The sequence below is a fragment of the Pinus tabuliformis genome, chromosome 3_2 (assembly GCF_031772625.1).
Source record: "Pinus tabuliformis cultivar Carrire ecotype Pingquan chromosome 3_2, CPIR1, whole genome shotgun sequence".
In the NCBI taxonomy this organism is placed as follows: domain Eukaryota; kingdom Viridiplantae; phylum Streptophyta; class Pinopsida; order Pinales; family Pinaceae; genus Pinus; species Pinus tabuliformis.
Window position 1 is genome coordinate 694,345,212 of NC_142302.1, and position 16,387 is coordinate 694,361,598.

General features: G+C 40.3%; 1 protein-coding gene across 4 annotated transcripts in view; it reads right to left on the bottom strand.

Annotated features, from left to right (window-relative positions):
* Positions 1-15,297, bottom strand: part of LOC149182525 (truncated transcription factor CAULIFLOWER D-like) — a 339,394-nt gene extending 324,097 nt beyond the window's left edge. For 2 of the 4 annotated variants that reach the window (XM_089418595.1, XM_089418592.1), the window contains exon 1: positions 14,982-15,297. In XM_089418595.1, the coding sequence (XP_089274721.1) occupies positions 14,982-15,166 (185 nt within the window). In that variant the 5' untranslated portion in view covers positions 15,167-15,297. The remainder of the gene's footprint in view (positions 1-14,981) is intronic. The other 2 variants (XM_089418596.1, XM_089418593.1) reach the window with 1 other exon arrangement.
* Between the last annotated feature and the right edge of the window lie 1,090 nt (positions 15,298-16,387).

Genomic DNA, 16,387 nt, shown 5'->3' on the forward strand with positions numbered 1-16,387 from the left:
AGAAATAGTTCACTGGCTTCCTGTAGAAATAGTCCTCTGTCTTCCTGTAGAAACAAACAGCACCACTGTATCCGGCTTGGCTGTGGGCGACTTTCCTTTCAGCTTGGCTGTGGCAGCCTTCATCTTCTCCCCCTTTCTGCTCTTCTTCCTCACTGTTAGAAGGACTGATATCTTTGGCCAAAATTCTTCATTCATTTTTGTGGCACATTCACTTAATGACTGTAGAAGAAAATAGGAAATGCTTAACTTCTTTTATGGAGGTGAATAAATTCCATGTCTAAGTGCACACAACAACCTAAAATGATAACCATGGATAATGATGAATTATGAATTCCCTTGGCATGGTGAGAGTGCTTCCTTTCCTTATGCTTTGGTTAGAAAAGGAAATGTTGTTGATGGTTTCCCCTTGGACTCAAGGAAGAATTCTTGGGCTGTGTGATATTAATGAACAACAATTCCTTGGCTTCAAGACTTTTGCTGCCGAAATACTCGGCTGTCCGTGTGTTTCCTTTCTTCAATTTTTCCTCAAATTTTGTAAAAAAAACTTTTTACGCTTCTCAGCTCTCTCATTACATCTAAAGCTGAAAACAACTCCAGAAGGAGCATTGCCAGACTTGCCCTTAGAATCTCTGATTGATTTTGCACTTGCAGTTGAGGAAAAAGTGGAATGAGCATCTTCCTCTAGCTTCATATTCACTTGCTTGGAAGGATTCACATTCTGGTCATGTAGATGTAGATCTTCAGAGAGCAAAGGATGGTAAGCAACTTGTGCATCCAGTTTCACTGGCATCTTGTCCTTTTTAGGAACTGAAGAAGATGGGGTACCTCTTGCACCCATATGATTGTTCATGTCATTAGCTGTTACATCAATAGGCTGTACTCCCGTGGAAGCCCTTTTGTCAGTTGCAAGAGCAAATGGTTGTGGAACAGTATACTTCAACCTTGCAGTTCCATTTTTTTGTTGGCCGATGAACTAAACCTTCTGTAGCTGACACTGTGACTTCCATATGTTCCAGTTGAGACTTTTCTCCCGTATTTCCATGTGAACTCAAATCAATGCTACCTCTTGTTCCAACCTTTACAACCCCTTTGATAGAAGTACTTGGATGAAATGGCCTTGACTTCTGCATTTGAGAATTTCCACCTTTACCAAGAACACTTGAACCAGGCCTATGTGATTTCAACTCTGTCAAATGCTGGTTAGACATCTTTCCATTACCCTTAGAAACTCCATTCTTCTTATCGTCAGTCACATTAGATTGGCCTGTAGTTGAATCGCGTACTTCAGACTGACGTTTGTGGTCATCGTATGCTTCACCATCTGTCTCAGTACTGTCTTAAACAATTGCTTTCTCTTCTGCTTGTTTTCTTTTTGTGGCCTCTTCAGATGCAATCTCCTCTGCCAGCATTAGAGGTTCATGTAGGCCAGTTGTAGTTGTCAATATTATATTTGCATCGACTGCCCATTTTTCATTCTCAAACTCCCCAGGGCAAAAAGAGAACTGAGGGCCCAAACTATTGGACAGGGGACAAATTTCAATGTTACCATCGACAACCTGTGAGCTCAAATTCTTCTCCATGGCTCTGACTAATCCACCTTCATCCACCATGATATGGGAAACATCTGCAGTCCTTACCATAACATGATCTGTTCTAGCTTCGTCCACCACTCATTTGGAGCTTGAATTTCGATGAAAATCCCACATTTTCTTTCTGCATGGTTGTTTTCTGCGTTTCCTATAGAAGACTTCCTATAGAAACGCCTGTAGATTGTGATAGGTGGGAGATTTTTTTAAAACGACAGAAATCTAAGAAATCAGGAAGAAAACTTGTAGAGGACCATTGGTTAACTGATCTGGAAGTGGTGGATGCGTGCTCCAGTTGTAACCGCAGTTGAACAGAGGGTGTGAGAGTCAGTCGAGCGTCATTTAATTTTGGCGTGATTCATGGTGAGGGAGTGCAGTGGCCAAGCGTACGTGGCCACATGCAGACGGCAGTGCTGTGATGAGCTGCATGGCCTCTTCCCGTTAATCAGTTGCACTGGAGTTACCACTGTCTGTTTTTTTTATTTTATTTTTTAAAAAATTTTTTTGATTCCCCGTGACTGACTACACACATGCGTTGATGATCCCTGGATGAGTGCAATCAGACTTACTACCTTTCTAACTTAATCTCACCATCTCATTTGTTCATGCAATGCTTAGACTAGATTCATGCAATAGATGAACAAGGTTTAGTCACGTACCTGAAGTCAAACGGTTGCTTGTGAAGCTTTTTGCTGCTGCATGGTCTGATTCTGCTGCTGCATGCTTGGATCCTTTGATTGCATGAGGGCTTGGTTGATGATTTTTGATTGCTTTTCCTTTTGCAGGTGTCCTCTGGCAGGATCTGAGCTGCATGCAATTGTTTCCACGTTCAGATCTGCACCTTCAAGCTGCTGCTGTTGCATGGTCACAAAACCAGAACTTGTTTTCACCATTGCTCTCAAACGGTAAACCGGATTGATCTGAAACTCAGTGAGCATGTTCCTATCATCATTATGCATCTCCCATAGAAAAATCATGATCAATGGATGCACGGATTTCGAGAAAAATGGAAAATGGCTGAAGATTTCCGAGATCAATTTCTCGGAAACCATGCATCGGAATCGGCTGAAACTGCTTGGGTAGGTTACTATCACTCACATGCATATCCCCATGAAACAGGTTTTGAAATGGATGCACGGATATGGCGAAAATGCAAAAATTGCTGATGGTGATGGAGGCTGATTTCTTGGAAACCGTGCACCGGAATTGGCTGAAACTGCTCAAGCATGTTGCCATCACCCTTGTGCAATTCCCCATAAAAAGGTTTGTCAAATGGATGCATGGTTTTCAAGTTATGGAAAAAACAAGTTTTGTTCTATGTGTTTTTGCTTCAAGGCACTTTGCATGTGTTTGCATGGAAGGGAAAACTGAGCTTGGGCTGTGATGCAGGTATGGAGATGAGGGAGGAGGAGTTGGAAGATTGCATTAGGGCTTCTGAACCCTTGAGGAAGCTACCATGTTTGCCAAACCACTTTTTGAAGTCCATGTCTAGTTTCCCATAATTTCTACAGGAAGTTCCTGTAGAAGCACAATGAGAAGCACAATGAGGTGGAAAAAATGATGGAGAGAGGCAAGGGATGGACACACAAGTGCTTGTAGGCCTAATCAACAGATTCCCACCATCAGATTCCATTTTGAATTTGAATTTGGTTCGTCCAAAGGTTCTACAGGATGTTTCTTGTAGAAATACAGAGCTTCCTGTAGAAGGCACAAGAAAAATTCCTTTAACCTTGATTTGAGTGCTCCTCCTGTCATGAAACGTCCTTCTTGCAACCTGCAATTAGCCAATGGAATTAGTTTTATTTTTCTTTTTCTTTTTCTCTTTTGTTTTTTTTTGAAAAACAACTAGGGCGCCTCATGGAGGTTTTCACCCTAATTGCCTGCCTTGGGCGCCTCCAAGGGAGGTTTTCACCCAAAGATCTTATTCTCTTTTCTCTTTTTTTCCAACCCATTGACCGCCTCATGGAGGTTTTCAATCAATGAGCCAATCTAAGGCGCCTCCGAGGAGGTTTTCACCTTAGATTTCTATTTTCCTCTTTTTTCATTTTTTCTTTTTCTTTTTTCTCTTTTTTCTTTTTTTTTTCTTTTTTCTACCCTACCCTACTTGAAAAACAAAATCGTTCTCAAGTATAAGAATACTTCCAATGGAGCCATGTGCACATCGAGATTAGAGACAAAATGATGTGGAGGCTCGAAATGCATGCTTGGATAGGTATCCAGATCTCAGGGACCAAATGATCTGACCTTGAAGGGATCAAACATAGCTGAGGAAGAGAGTACTGCTGCAACTTAGTGACTGTCTGGAACCATGTCTCAATATAGCTCTGATATCCTTGGTTCTTTTGCTGATCTGGATCATGTTTCATGTCACCTTCTAACATGACTTTCTCATCTTCCTCTTTTTGTTGATCTTTCTCTTGAATACATGGAAGATTTGATGGTAACCATGAGGAAGCTTTCTCGATCTCTGATTCTGATCTCTTCTCTTCATCAAGTGCAGCCCATGGTTCTTTGATCTCCTCTTTGGAATCTTCTTTTTCCTTTGGTCCTTCAATGTTGTCAATAGATTCTCTCTTTTGCAACACTCTTTCTGAGCTTTGGTGAACATCATTGAGCTCAAAAGGAGTCATTTGCACATGTTGTGCCTCAGCTTTGCAATTGGGTTGAGCTACTCCATTGTATGGCTTTGGAAATGGTACGGGTAGTTGAGTGGAGGTGTGAAATTGAGATGGAGATGGATGGCATTGTGGTTGGGTAGGCATTTGGGGTTGCCTTGGTGGAGGAGGAGGCGATGGTTGTGGATGAGCAGGTGGTGGAGGAAAATGAGCGGGATGAGAGTTGTACTGGGGCCTCCACTCCTGATAAGGTGCATTCCACTGAGGCTGTGGCTGAGCATAAGAGTGAAACGAATGAGCAACTGGTAGGGCATAATATGGATCTGTGAAGGAACAAGGAGGAGGTGTGAAGCACGAAGGATGAGCAGGGGGACCCCAAGAAGGCATGAAAGTGGCTTGATAGGGGTCATAATAGGTCTGGGATGTACCTTGCATTCCCTGCTGGTAGGGTATGGGTCCATGTGGCCTCCTTTGGTTCATATAACAGAGTGATTCAGTGGCTCCTTTGGCTCTCTGGTATGCAGCTTTGAGTCCAGGCAAGGAAGGGCACTGATTTGTAGGATGGTATTCTTCACAGACGAAACACACTTCTAGAGAGTGCATTGGACATTCATTCCTAGGATGCTTTCTAGTGCACCTAGGACAAAAAATGGCCAAAGCCCTCTTGGCTTCTTCTTGCTTCTTTTGGATCCGCAAGGTATCCAGTTGCATGGCAAGAAACTGCCTCATATCACTCTTGAAATCTTCGATCTGATTTGCAAATTCATTTTTGGATAAGGTACTGCTCCCAACATTTCTGCTTGTAGCCATTTGCTCCAGAGGAATATTTTCTTCTTCTTCTCCCCTAGAGGTTCTTCAGATATGTCTTGACGTCCACCCAGGGGGTTCTTCTTAGTCACAGCCATCGAAGAAGAGAGAAGGTTGGCTGTGTGAAGCAAAGGGGGGTGTTGTGAAAATATTTTTCTAACTTATCTCTACTCTTGCCAGGCATGAAAGGAAATCTTTTTGGTTAATTTTTGCTTTTTTCTACTTCTACCTGCAAAACTGAAATAGATTGAACTGCAACTAACTATCTTGCTAAAATGAAAATGTGGAATTGAAATGAAAGCAGGAAAGGACTAATCTATTTTGCTCAAATGAAATTGCAGGAATGAAATGCTAGTCTACGCTTGCGAAATTGAAATGCTAATCTACGCTTGCAGAAATGAAATTGCAGAATTGAAATGCTAATCTATGAAAGCGAGAAATGCTAATCTATGAAAACGGGAAATGCTAATCTACTTTTGCATAAACGAAATTGCATAATGGAAATGAAATAAACTACTTAGCAGAAGATTGTAGTGGAAAATAGAAGAAAAGCAGCAATCACCAATACTCTGACGCTTCCTCGGCAACGGCGCCAAAAAGATGGTGGGCCCCAGTATTGTAGCAATAATGCTACAACTCCTGGAACTCCCTTCTTTAATTTTATCAACCCGGTAGTTCGTAACAAACTTGGAAGCGACGGTGTTGTATGCATAAGTACTAGCTCTTGCCGCAGCTGTCACTTGGTCAGCTGGCACAAGTCTGCTAGGGCTCAAGCCAACTTCTATGAGCTCTTAGAAGAAGCTTTTTAACTGATAGATGAAAGCTAACTCAAAGGAAGCTAATCTACTTGCGGAAAGAAACTGAAAGCCAAAAAGAAACGCAAACCCTAGAAAACCCTAATTCTACCAACTAGTCCTACTGATGCAAAGGAAAGAATGCAAACTATGAAAAGAGATGCCATTACTTCTAGGAAGGTAAAATGCATGTGTCTAAGTTATCACTATCTGAAGAGAACATCTTTTTGTATTTTTGCTTAAGTTGTTGAAATTATCATGCATGTGCTTCTAACTAGTTTTCCACTGTGCAGGGATGGATCAAGGGATGAAATGCTTTGGGAAAGGTTGGGATGGTACAGAGAGGGTCTAAGGGATCCCTAACATTCTTTCTGAGAGTTTCACAAAGTCTGGATGCCATGCAATCGTGTTTATGAACTTTTACAGGAAGTCTGCAGGGGTTTCTACAGGAAGTTCTGTAATTCTTCTACAGGATGTTTCGTGATTGGGTTTTTGACAGATAGGTGACTGGGAGAGAATGCATGAATGGGTAGGGAGGTAGGGTAGGGGCCTGGAATGACCCAATGACTGAGGGATGAGGTGATGAGAGGGTGTGGAAGTCTCGCTTGCATCAAAGAAGGTTTGGGCAATGGAAAGGCAAGAAGGTAGGGTTACGTGGTAAAAGAGCAGATGGGAGATGAGGAAACAGACTTGGTGATGGAGGAGCTGATCTGGATGAGGCTCAGATGAACGAGGAGGTGATGAAGGTGCCCTGCATAGTGTTTACCTGATCAAACCAACTACGTCTTGCATACAATCAAAATATTAGATGATCTATCTAACAGTTTAATGAGATCAGTGAACAACAACCTTATTCATGACAAGAATCACGTACAGCATGTGAACAAAACATTATCAAAGAGATATAAACGCATGACTAACTCCTACCAATCCATCCTAAACATAAAAAGCTACTTTAACCAACAAAAACAACCAAAATAACAAAGCAAGATCTAAAGAGCAGATTTTATTTTAAGAACGCAGCAAACACACATAAAGATAAACAGGGGAGGTACTGGGTGCTTGAGATGGGCCCAACCCCAAGAGCTATAACCTCCCAAGAGAGATTTAGAGCTGGTGCAAAGCTGAATTCATCTTTATTAATCAAGAATGAAGAGTTACATCAAAACTATCCACAAGGAGAGCTTGAGAATGAGCTGAAAGCAAAGCTAATCTATTGCATACAAATTGAATTACAAAATGACGACAACAAGGCTATGAAATGACTAACTACTAGCTACTATCTACTGGCTGACTAGCTAACATCCATTGGCTAACAAAATGACTAACTGGCTAACCAAAATGAGGCCCTAAGCCTTCTTATTTATACAAATTGAGGACCCAACAGTCCTCCTAAACTTTAGGGACTCGGCTGCCCAAAACTTGGAGTTAACAGCAGTCCTACTTGACTTGCTTGGCTGCCCTTATGCTAATTGATTCGGTGGCCCTTGAACTCTGAGCTGATGGTGGAGAATTCGAGGTAAGGGCCCATAAATGAAGGGGACACCTTCCTACAAATCCTCTAGCTTGTTCTCCCACGAATTTGGCTGCCAAGTGCTCATTAAGACCTTCAATTTTGTCTCCAAGTTGACCAAAAAGGCTACACAAAGCACCCATTAGACTTGTTAGCATAATGACTAACCAAATTCACTCTATTAACATAAATATAATCAAAAACATGCAATAAACTAATGAGAATGGTGGATTAAGTCAAATTAGGAGGTTGAATGAGCCCAAATAATTGTCCATTTTTGGGGCTCATCACCTATGCGAGCTGATGATAGAGGGGGCTCCCGCCTGTAGTCCACAGAGGGTATGTGTGGAGTTGTTCTGGTTAAAACTCATATATAACTCCTGGAAATCCATTGTGATTGGCCCCAGAGTGCGGAGGCATTCCGCGCCTAGGACAATGTCACAACCCCCCATGTGTATTGCAAACATGTGGGTTTTCAACTGATAATCCCCCATTTGAAGTTTGACATTTTCACAGCGGCCTTCACATTTCATTGTGCCCCCATCTGCAATTTGGACTTGGAAGTTAGAAACTGCCCGGACAAAACAATGCGCTGCTTCAGTGATCTTTTGATGTATGAAATTATGGGTACTTCCACTATCAATCAAGACTACTACTGGACGATGTTTAAGAAAACCCCCGATTTTGAGAGTTTGAGGGGAAGAAATTCCTGCCAATGCATTTAGTGAAATAATTGGTTCGTCAGATACAATCTCCTTTTGGTTATCTTCTTCGATCGCCTCTGGTTCCTCAAGTGGTGGATCTTCCTCAGTGGAGCTGTAGTCAGTGGCATCTATTTGAAAAAACTTGGGCTCCTTGCATTTATGACCCAGGGAATATTTTTCATCACAGTAGTAACATAGTCCTTGCTTCCTTCTTTCGGCCATTTCCGCAGGTGACACCTTTTGAATCTTAAGTGTCTGAGTCGTGTTGGGAGCCTGTGGGGGACGACCTTTAGCGGGGAAGTTGAGGCGGTTGGATTGGGCTGTTAATGCACGTTCCACCTTACGAGCTACCTGGCAAGCCTCTGTCCACGTGGGAGGGTGGTGGAGTAGAACCTGAGCTTTGATGGCTTCTTTTAGACCGCTGATAAAGCATTCCATGTAGAACTCATCTGTGAGACCCTTAGTGCGGAAGGCTAAGGCTTCAAAAGCGGTAATATATTCATCCACTGTACCCGTCTGTCGGAGCTTAGTGAGACGCCCCAAAAAAGAGTCTTCCTGTTCAAAGCGATTTCGAAGAGCTTTGGCAAATTGGGCCCAATTTTGAAAATGTCCATTGCAACGCTGATGCCATTCCCCCCATTGCCATCGTTCATTGTCCAAGTACATGGTGCCCACCATAAGCTTAGTCCCCTCATCTATGATATGATTCAATTGGAAATACTGCTCCATTTGTGCTAGCCATGCGGACGTGTGAGAACCGTCAAATTTATGCATATCCAACTTGGGAGGTCGCTGACTGGGTGGTGGATGGGTGTGCCAGACGTGGGGCGAGTGGCTAGACTCACCCTCATGGTATTCATGGCCATTATTCGCCTCCTCGTGGGCTGGCTCCTTGCCCTTCGAGAATGCATTCTGTATCTGGATACTTATTCCTTTAATCTCATGTTGTATTTCGTTCACCGTAAATTGGATGGAGTTCACCTGGTCTTCAATTTTGTCCATCCTTTCATTGGCCATCGCTTGAGCGCGAGTTTCTACCATACACCAACCTGATGAAAAATTGGGACCGCCTAAAAAATTTTTACTAAGAAATTGAATGGTACCACCTTGCTCAGCTCGTCATCCTAATTCTGATGGGCTAGGTCACCAATAAGCGCCTCGGAAGATCTCAGACTTTTTTTTTTTTTTTTTGGAAAACTCCTAACGGAGTTTTACTCCTTCCTGATCAATACTGCAGTCGCCAAATCCTCAAAATTTCAATGCCGCCAAAAGTCCTGCGAAAAGTAGATCCAGGTACAGGAACCCTTCACAACTACTCCGATCTGGTGGATCTGAGAGATCTGAATGGTGGAACAACTGCTGCTGCTGATCTGATGGAGCTACCGGACTGATGTCTGCTGCTGCTGCACTTCTTTGCACCCACGGATCTGGAATAGATGATGTGTGATACCCCGATAGAAAGGGAACTATGGTCTTGAGGAGTGTCAGGTGCTACAGATCGCAATATACATAAGAGTCTGACAGTAGTACTCGGCCCAATGTTTCAGGGCTCTAACTAAGGAGGATCGATCGTACCCTTAGTCGTACAACCCGACTACCCTATCGTACAGGCGAGTAATCTCTCCGAGTGTTGTTCTCGGTGTACTGTAGCCACAAGACGTCCGAAGGTTTATCTATGGCGAGGTCTCAAGGGAGCCTAGGGGGCTTCCTATATACCCAGAGGGTACGTGGAAGACAGTCCGTGCGCGGTTCTGTCTAATGTGCTACTACTCGAAGGGGTACCCATAGGGGTTACAAGGGAGTCCAACAAACGTGACCACCTCTTGTATTTCCTGCGTGCATGCCTCCCCAAATCCGCAGGTTTATGCGCTTAACGACAGATCCCATGGTTTAAAGACACTGGAACACGTCTCTAGCCAAAAAAAAATTTGCTAAGAATTGGAGATCCCACCGAGCCCTGGAAAGTGCTCTGATACCACTTGTTATGCTCTTAACCTGCAAAGTAATACCCAAACACAGAATATGCGAAGAAAAGATACCCAGAACATAGAATATGCGAAGAAAAGATACCCAAAACACAGAATAGCAATGATTTTATTATTCAGAGAGAAATGTTCACAGGCCTCTTCGAGGGGGCAACCTCCAATAGAGTAGAGCTCGATTACAAAAACAAGACACGATACTCCTCGCAGGGAGTCTCTATCCTTTATATATGACTCATACATGCAATACTACGGGCCAATACCGCGGGTTTTATTAATACCATCTATCTAATACTACTGCCCATTTGCAACTAACTGTGGTCCCGTCATTAATTGTGGGTTAACCACTTACAAGTATTAATATGGGCTTTATCGACTCTTGACTATGACGTGATCCCATGACATAAATAAGGGGGTTAGGGTGGGACCCTAACAGAGATTTCCAGATCAAGATGAAAGATGGAAAAGATATATTATTGAAACAAGCCAGGCATGTACTAGAAATGTGCATGAGTTTAATATCTATGGGACGACTGGATGATGAAGGCTATTCGACAAGGTTTGGGAAAGGAGGATGGAAAATTACCAAAGGTGTGTTGGTTGTGGCCAAAGGACCCAAGACAAGAACATTATACACATTGAAGACACTGATAAGAAAATCAGATTTGGTTGTTGTCACAAAAGAAGGAAATTCAGCAGATCTGTGGCATAAGCGTTTGGGTCACATGAGCGAGAAGGGCTTAAAAATCCTTGTTGGTAAAAATTTATTGCCAGGTTTGAAATCCTACAATCTTGATCTTTTTGAGCATTGTATATATGGTAGACAAAGAAGGGTTTCATTCCTTATAGGTGGCCATGACAGAAAGAAAAATGTGTTAAAATTAGTACACTCAGATGTGTTTGGGCCTGTTAACATGAAATCATTAGGAGGAGCATCATATTTTGTAACATTTATAGATGACGCATCCAGGAAGGTTTGGGCATATCCTATGAAAAATAAAGTGAAGTGTTTGGAATATTTCAAAAATTCTATGTTGCTACTGAAAGAGAGACTAACAAATTGCTGAAGTCTTTAAGAACAGATAATGGTGGAGAATATTGTTCAAATGTATTTAAGGAATATTGTAACAGGTTTGGCATAAAATATGAGAAGATTGTGCCTAGTACTCCTCAACAGAATGGTGTCACAGAAAGGATGAGTCGCACCATTATGGAAAAGGTGCAAAGTATGTTGTCCAATTCCAGTTTGGAGAAGAATTTTTGGGTTGAAGCAGTCAAGACCACTTGCTACCTCATAAATAGATATCCAACTACAACCTTGGATAGCGATATCCCTGAAGAAGTTTGGACTGGTAAGAATTTGAATTATTCTCACTTGAAAATCTTTGAATGTGAAGCATTCGTACATATTCCCAAAGAAAATAGAACTAAGCTAGATGATAAATCTATGAAATGCATTTTTTTGGGATATGCGGATGAAGATTTTGATTATCGTCTATGGGGTCTAGTCAAACATAAAATTATTAGAAGCAGGGATGTTATCTTTAATGAGTCAGAAATGTTCAAGAGGATTGTAGGTGAGTTGGAGGTCAAGAAGGTTATTGACAAGTTTGAAGAGCAGCGAGAAAACATACCACCAATACAAGAAAATGAACAACAAATTTAGGAGCATGAAGAACAACAAGTGGAAATGATGAACAACAAGAAATCTTGCAGGAACCTTTACAGGAGATTCAACCTAATAATGCATCACCACAGTTGGTTCGCAGATCTACTAGGCCACATAAGCCTTCACAAAGGTATCCTCCAAACTATATTTTGTTGACTAATGAAGGTGAACCTAATTGTTTTCAAGAAGCTTGTAAATTCGAGCACAGTAAAGAATGGAAGAAAGCAATGGAAGAAGAAATGAACTCTTTGCAGGAAAATAAAACTTGGGAGTTGGTAAACGTCTCAAAAGGTAGAAAGGCTCTACAAAACAAATGGGTGTACAGGATTAAGCATGAAGGTGACGAAAAGAAGGAGAGGTATAAAGCAAGGCTGGTGGTGAAAGGTTTTGCCCAAAAAGAAGGTATTGACTTCACTAAAATTTTCTCACCTGCTATTAAAATGTCATCCATTAGAGGCATTCTTAGTCTAGTTGTTGCTTTAGACCTAGAATGTGAACAGTTAAATGTAAAAATTGCATTCCTTCATGGTGAATTGTAGGAAGAAATTTATATGGAGTATCCAGAAGGCTTCATAAAAAAAGGCAAAGAAGGACTTGTTTGTAGGTTGAAGAAGTGTATCTATGGGTTGAAACAGGCACCTCGACAATGGTACAAGAAATTTGATTCATTTATGTTGGATAATGGTTTTAAGAGGTTGGAAGCTGACCATTGTGCCTAGATAAAGAGGTATGATCAAGGAAAGTATATCATATTATTGTTATATGTGGATGACTTGTTGATTGTTGGGCATGATAAGAATAAGATCAATAGGTTGAAGAAAGATTTGGGTAGCAAATTTGCAATGAAGGATTTGTGACCAGCACAACAGATATTGGGCATGAAGATTATGCATGATAGGAAAAACAAAAGGTTGTGGCTGTCACAAAAAAAATATATCAAGAAGGTGTTTCACAGGTTTAATATGAAGGATGCCAAGCCAGTTGGTACACCCCTTGCAACCCACTTCAAGCTAAGTATTGAATTATGTCCCAATGATGACAAGGAGAAAGAAGAGATGAGCAAGACTCCTTATGCTTCAGCAGTTGGTAGTTTGATGTATGCCATGGTATGCACACGACCAGACATTGCATATTTAGTGGGAGTAGTGAGTAGGTTCCTTGCCAATCTAGGCAAACAACATTGGGAAGTAGTAAAATGGATTTTGAGGTATCTCAAGGGTACTAGTAATTATTGTTTATGTTTTGGTTATGATGAGACTGTGCTTGAAGGATTTACAGATGCGGATATGGCTGGAGATATGGATACCAGAAAGTCCACTACAGGTTATTTGTATACATTTGCAGGTGCAGCAGTATCTTAGGTGTCAAGGCTACAAAGAATAGTAGCTCTCTCTAGAACAAAAGTAGAGTACATAATTGCAACAAAAGCTTGTAAAGAGACGTTGTGGATGCATCGATTCCTAGGAGAGATAGGAATAAAGCAGGACAAGTATGTGTTATATTGTGATAGTCAGAGTGTCATTCACTTGCCAAAAACCCCAGCGTTTCATTCAAAAACCAATCACATTGACTTAAGGTACCATTGGATTCGACATGTGTTGGAGGAAAAACAATTATCCTTGGAAAAGATCCATACAGATAGGAACCCTACTGATATGCTCACTAAGATTCTACCACGAAATAAACATGAGTTATGTAGAGGCATGGTATGACTCGATGTGACTTGATGACTCTTATTTGGCTTTAAGTGGGAGAACGTTAAGTGTGAACCCAAATTCATGAATCACATGCAGAATTCTAGATTCTTCTACACCGCCGAAAGTTTCTAAATCATTCCAGATCTCCATCTGTATCACATACAGGAATCTAGATCCTTCTTCTACCTCTATAAATCTGTAATTGCTTTGGCCAAGGAAAGCAAGCCAAGGTCCAAGCCTGTTATGTAATGGAAAGTGATTTATGTTCTCCAATGATTGTTTTATCTATTCCGCTGTTTCTAACTGAGTAATCTTGTTGTTTCTCCATTTGTTTGTCTCTATGAGTTATTCTCTGCTATTACTAACTAAGTCTTTGAGTATAAATCTGTTGTGTGTTATATATGCTCTGCTCTAACATTAATCTTGGCCACTGTTGTCTTGAGTAATACTCCTCTGCAGAAACTTTCATATAAAATGAAAGAACCACTCATCTACATCATTCTCTTATACCAGCCGAGCCCAGTTACTAATTCCTCTACAAATTCATATATTTATTCCTTTATATATATATATGAACAACTCACCTACTTGATTCATTCTTTTCAATGGAGAGATACACGATAATAGTTTGTTCTTTGCAATGTCTTCCCCGATCCATTTGCATATGAACTTTGTTGACGAACAAATGTCATAAGAATACTTAGAGCATGCTCTACTCTTTACTGGATTCGAGTAGAGCGGTATGTTCTGCATCTTGAACGAAATAAAACAAGTAAAACACATTAACTCCATAAGACGCCATTACGGGTTCTCTTACCCCACTCATTTTCACAGATACAATTTTGAAATCGCCTAGTACTTATGAGCTGTAACCTCCCGCGGACGAGAAGCTGGAGATTAGCAATATTCACTAACAGTAGTTATTGGCAGTATGCAATACTATAATAGTGTAGTGTTCTTAAACAAAAGATTTTCTTTCTAGGAGAAGAGCCTTGAGATGAAAAAGAGATCAATCCCTGTATCACAGTAAAAGAGAGGGGCATACATAAGCTCTTGGGAAAACAGAGAAACAAACATTCGGCGGTTTCCAAAACTAGTGATTCACATAATGGAAACGATCTGTATATGTAAAAAGAATAAACAGCGAATTTTCAGGCATCTCTAACCGAGCTGCAAGAATGCTGTCGGCGGAAATTTCTGCATCTGATGTTAGCAAGCTGCTATAATTTTTTCACTACATACCTGTTTAATTTTTTATTTTAAACTAATACGATGTATTTCTTCGCTATACACCTGAGGGAAAATGAGACTAGCTAATTCGGTCTATTTATCAGAATGAATTTAACCCCTTTCCGGATGGTAATTGTTTGCTTTAATGTGGGGCAAATTACAAATAATTTTTTAACGTTGCTGGTACTTCTAGACCCGACGGGCTATAGTTATTCTACTCTGACATTTGATGAAAGACAGACCTGGCCTGCCCGTTTTAATAAGCTTCTTGACCGTGGAATTGTAACGATAAATTTGAACATCAATTTCAGTGAAAGCGAATACTGATAATTAAATGCATTGAAGAAAGTATGCTATTGAAATGGACCCAAGAATGCCACTTACTCGTCGTGGCTCGCAAACTCGTAAATCCTGCCGGTTTCAGAGAAGATTATAAGAGCGACTTCAACATCACACAGAACAGAAAGTTCAAAGGCTTTTTTAAGCAAACCGCCCTTGCGTTTGTAGAAAGTTGAGTGGCGACTTGTAGGGTTTTGAATGAGTTTCACCTCCACCTTCTTCTTTCCCATTTTAAGAGGTTGGTATCTCTAGTTTCAGTATTCGTCAGAGCCCCGGTTTCTGTATCTCTAGTTTTGAATGCGCTTCATCTCCAGCTTCTTCTTTCCCATTTTCGCACTTTCTTTCTTTATATTTTGATCTAAATGCTTCAGTTGCTCGGTTCCTTTCATGTCAGTTCCTTTCATGTCAGAGGCTCATGTGAGAACCTAAAGGTACACACTGTTTGTTCAGATGGACAATAAAGATGTGACCGCTGTCCTTTATCGCCCACAGCGACCTTGAATGGAAAAGCCAGCTCGTACAACTATACATTTCCGTTCCAAACAGTCGAGCAGAGAACTCTGAATGCTATCAATGAAGCCAGAGAATTTATGTATGCCCATTTATATAGAAAAGTAAATATATGTGTCGCCTATTTTGTGGACAGTGGCTTAGGACGATTATCTTTAATTGGCTTCAGTGGAACATTTGTCGCATCTTACTTTATATTGACGACACTTCACTCGCTTTCTTAAACCTACCATCGGTTCTTTTGTTGACTGATATATCTTTCATGGCATTTTCCCAACTTTTAGAATTTCTCATTTTCCGGGTTACATTTATGTTAATTCTCAAATTATTAAATATTTTCAAAGTTATATTTTAAATATATACACAGATGCGCAAGTTCAAAAATATATTTTTAACATATTATATATATAAATTTTTTCATCTAAGATTTGTTTCGAAATGAGGGGAAAAATAATAAAAAAAAAACACACATTTCTAAATAATAAATATACTCAAATTAATTTAGACTCCTATTAAATTTATATATAATGGTTATCTATATACTTCTCATTAAAAAAACTTTTTAAAATATATATAAACGAGGGAGACTGGTCTTCATTGTAGGTTAATGATAAAGACTTATAGGATGAAAACTAGTTAGACTCATTTTCATCGTAGGTTAATGATAAAGACTTATAAGATGAAAACTAGTTATCTTCATTCTTAACCGATGGGATAAGGACAAATATTTTTTACAGATATTTTTTTTCCATGTGAATGCCATCACATGTCATTATTTTACTTTGGAAAGGTTGTTATTAGAATGTGTATACAAATTTTATAAAATTTTGTAATATAGGTATATAGTAAAAGGTAAAGAAAGGATTATTATTATTTATTTAAATAAGTATACATAAATTTTTATTAGTAAAATATAAAGTTTACACCAGTGATTATATATG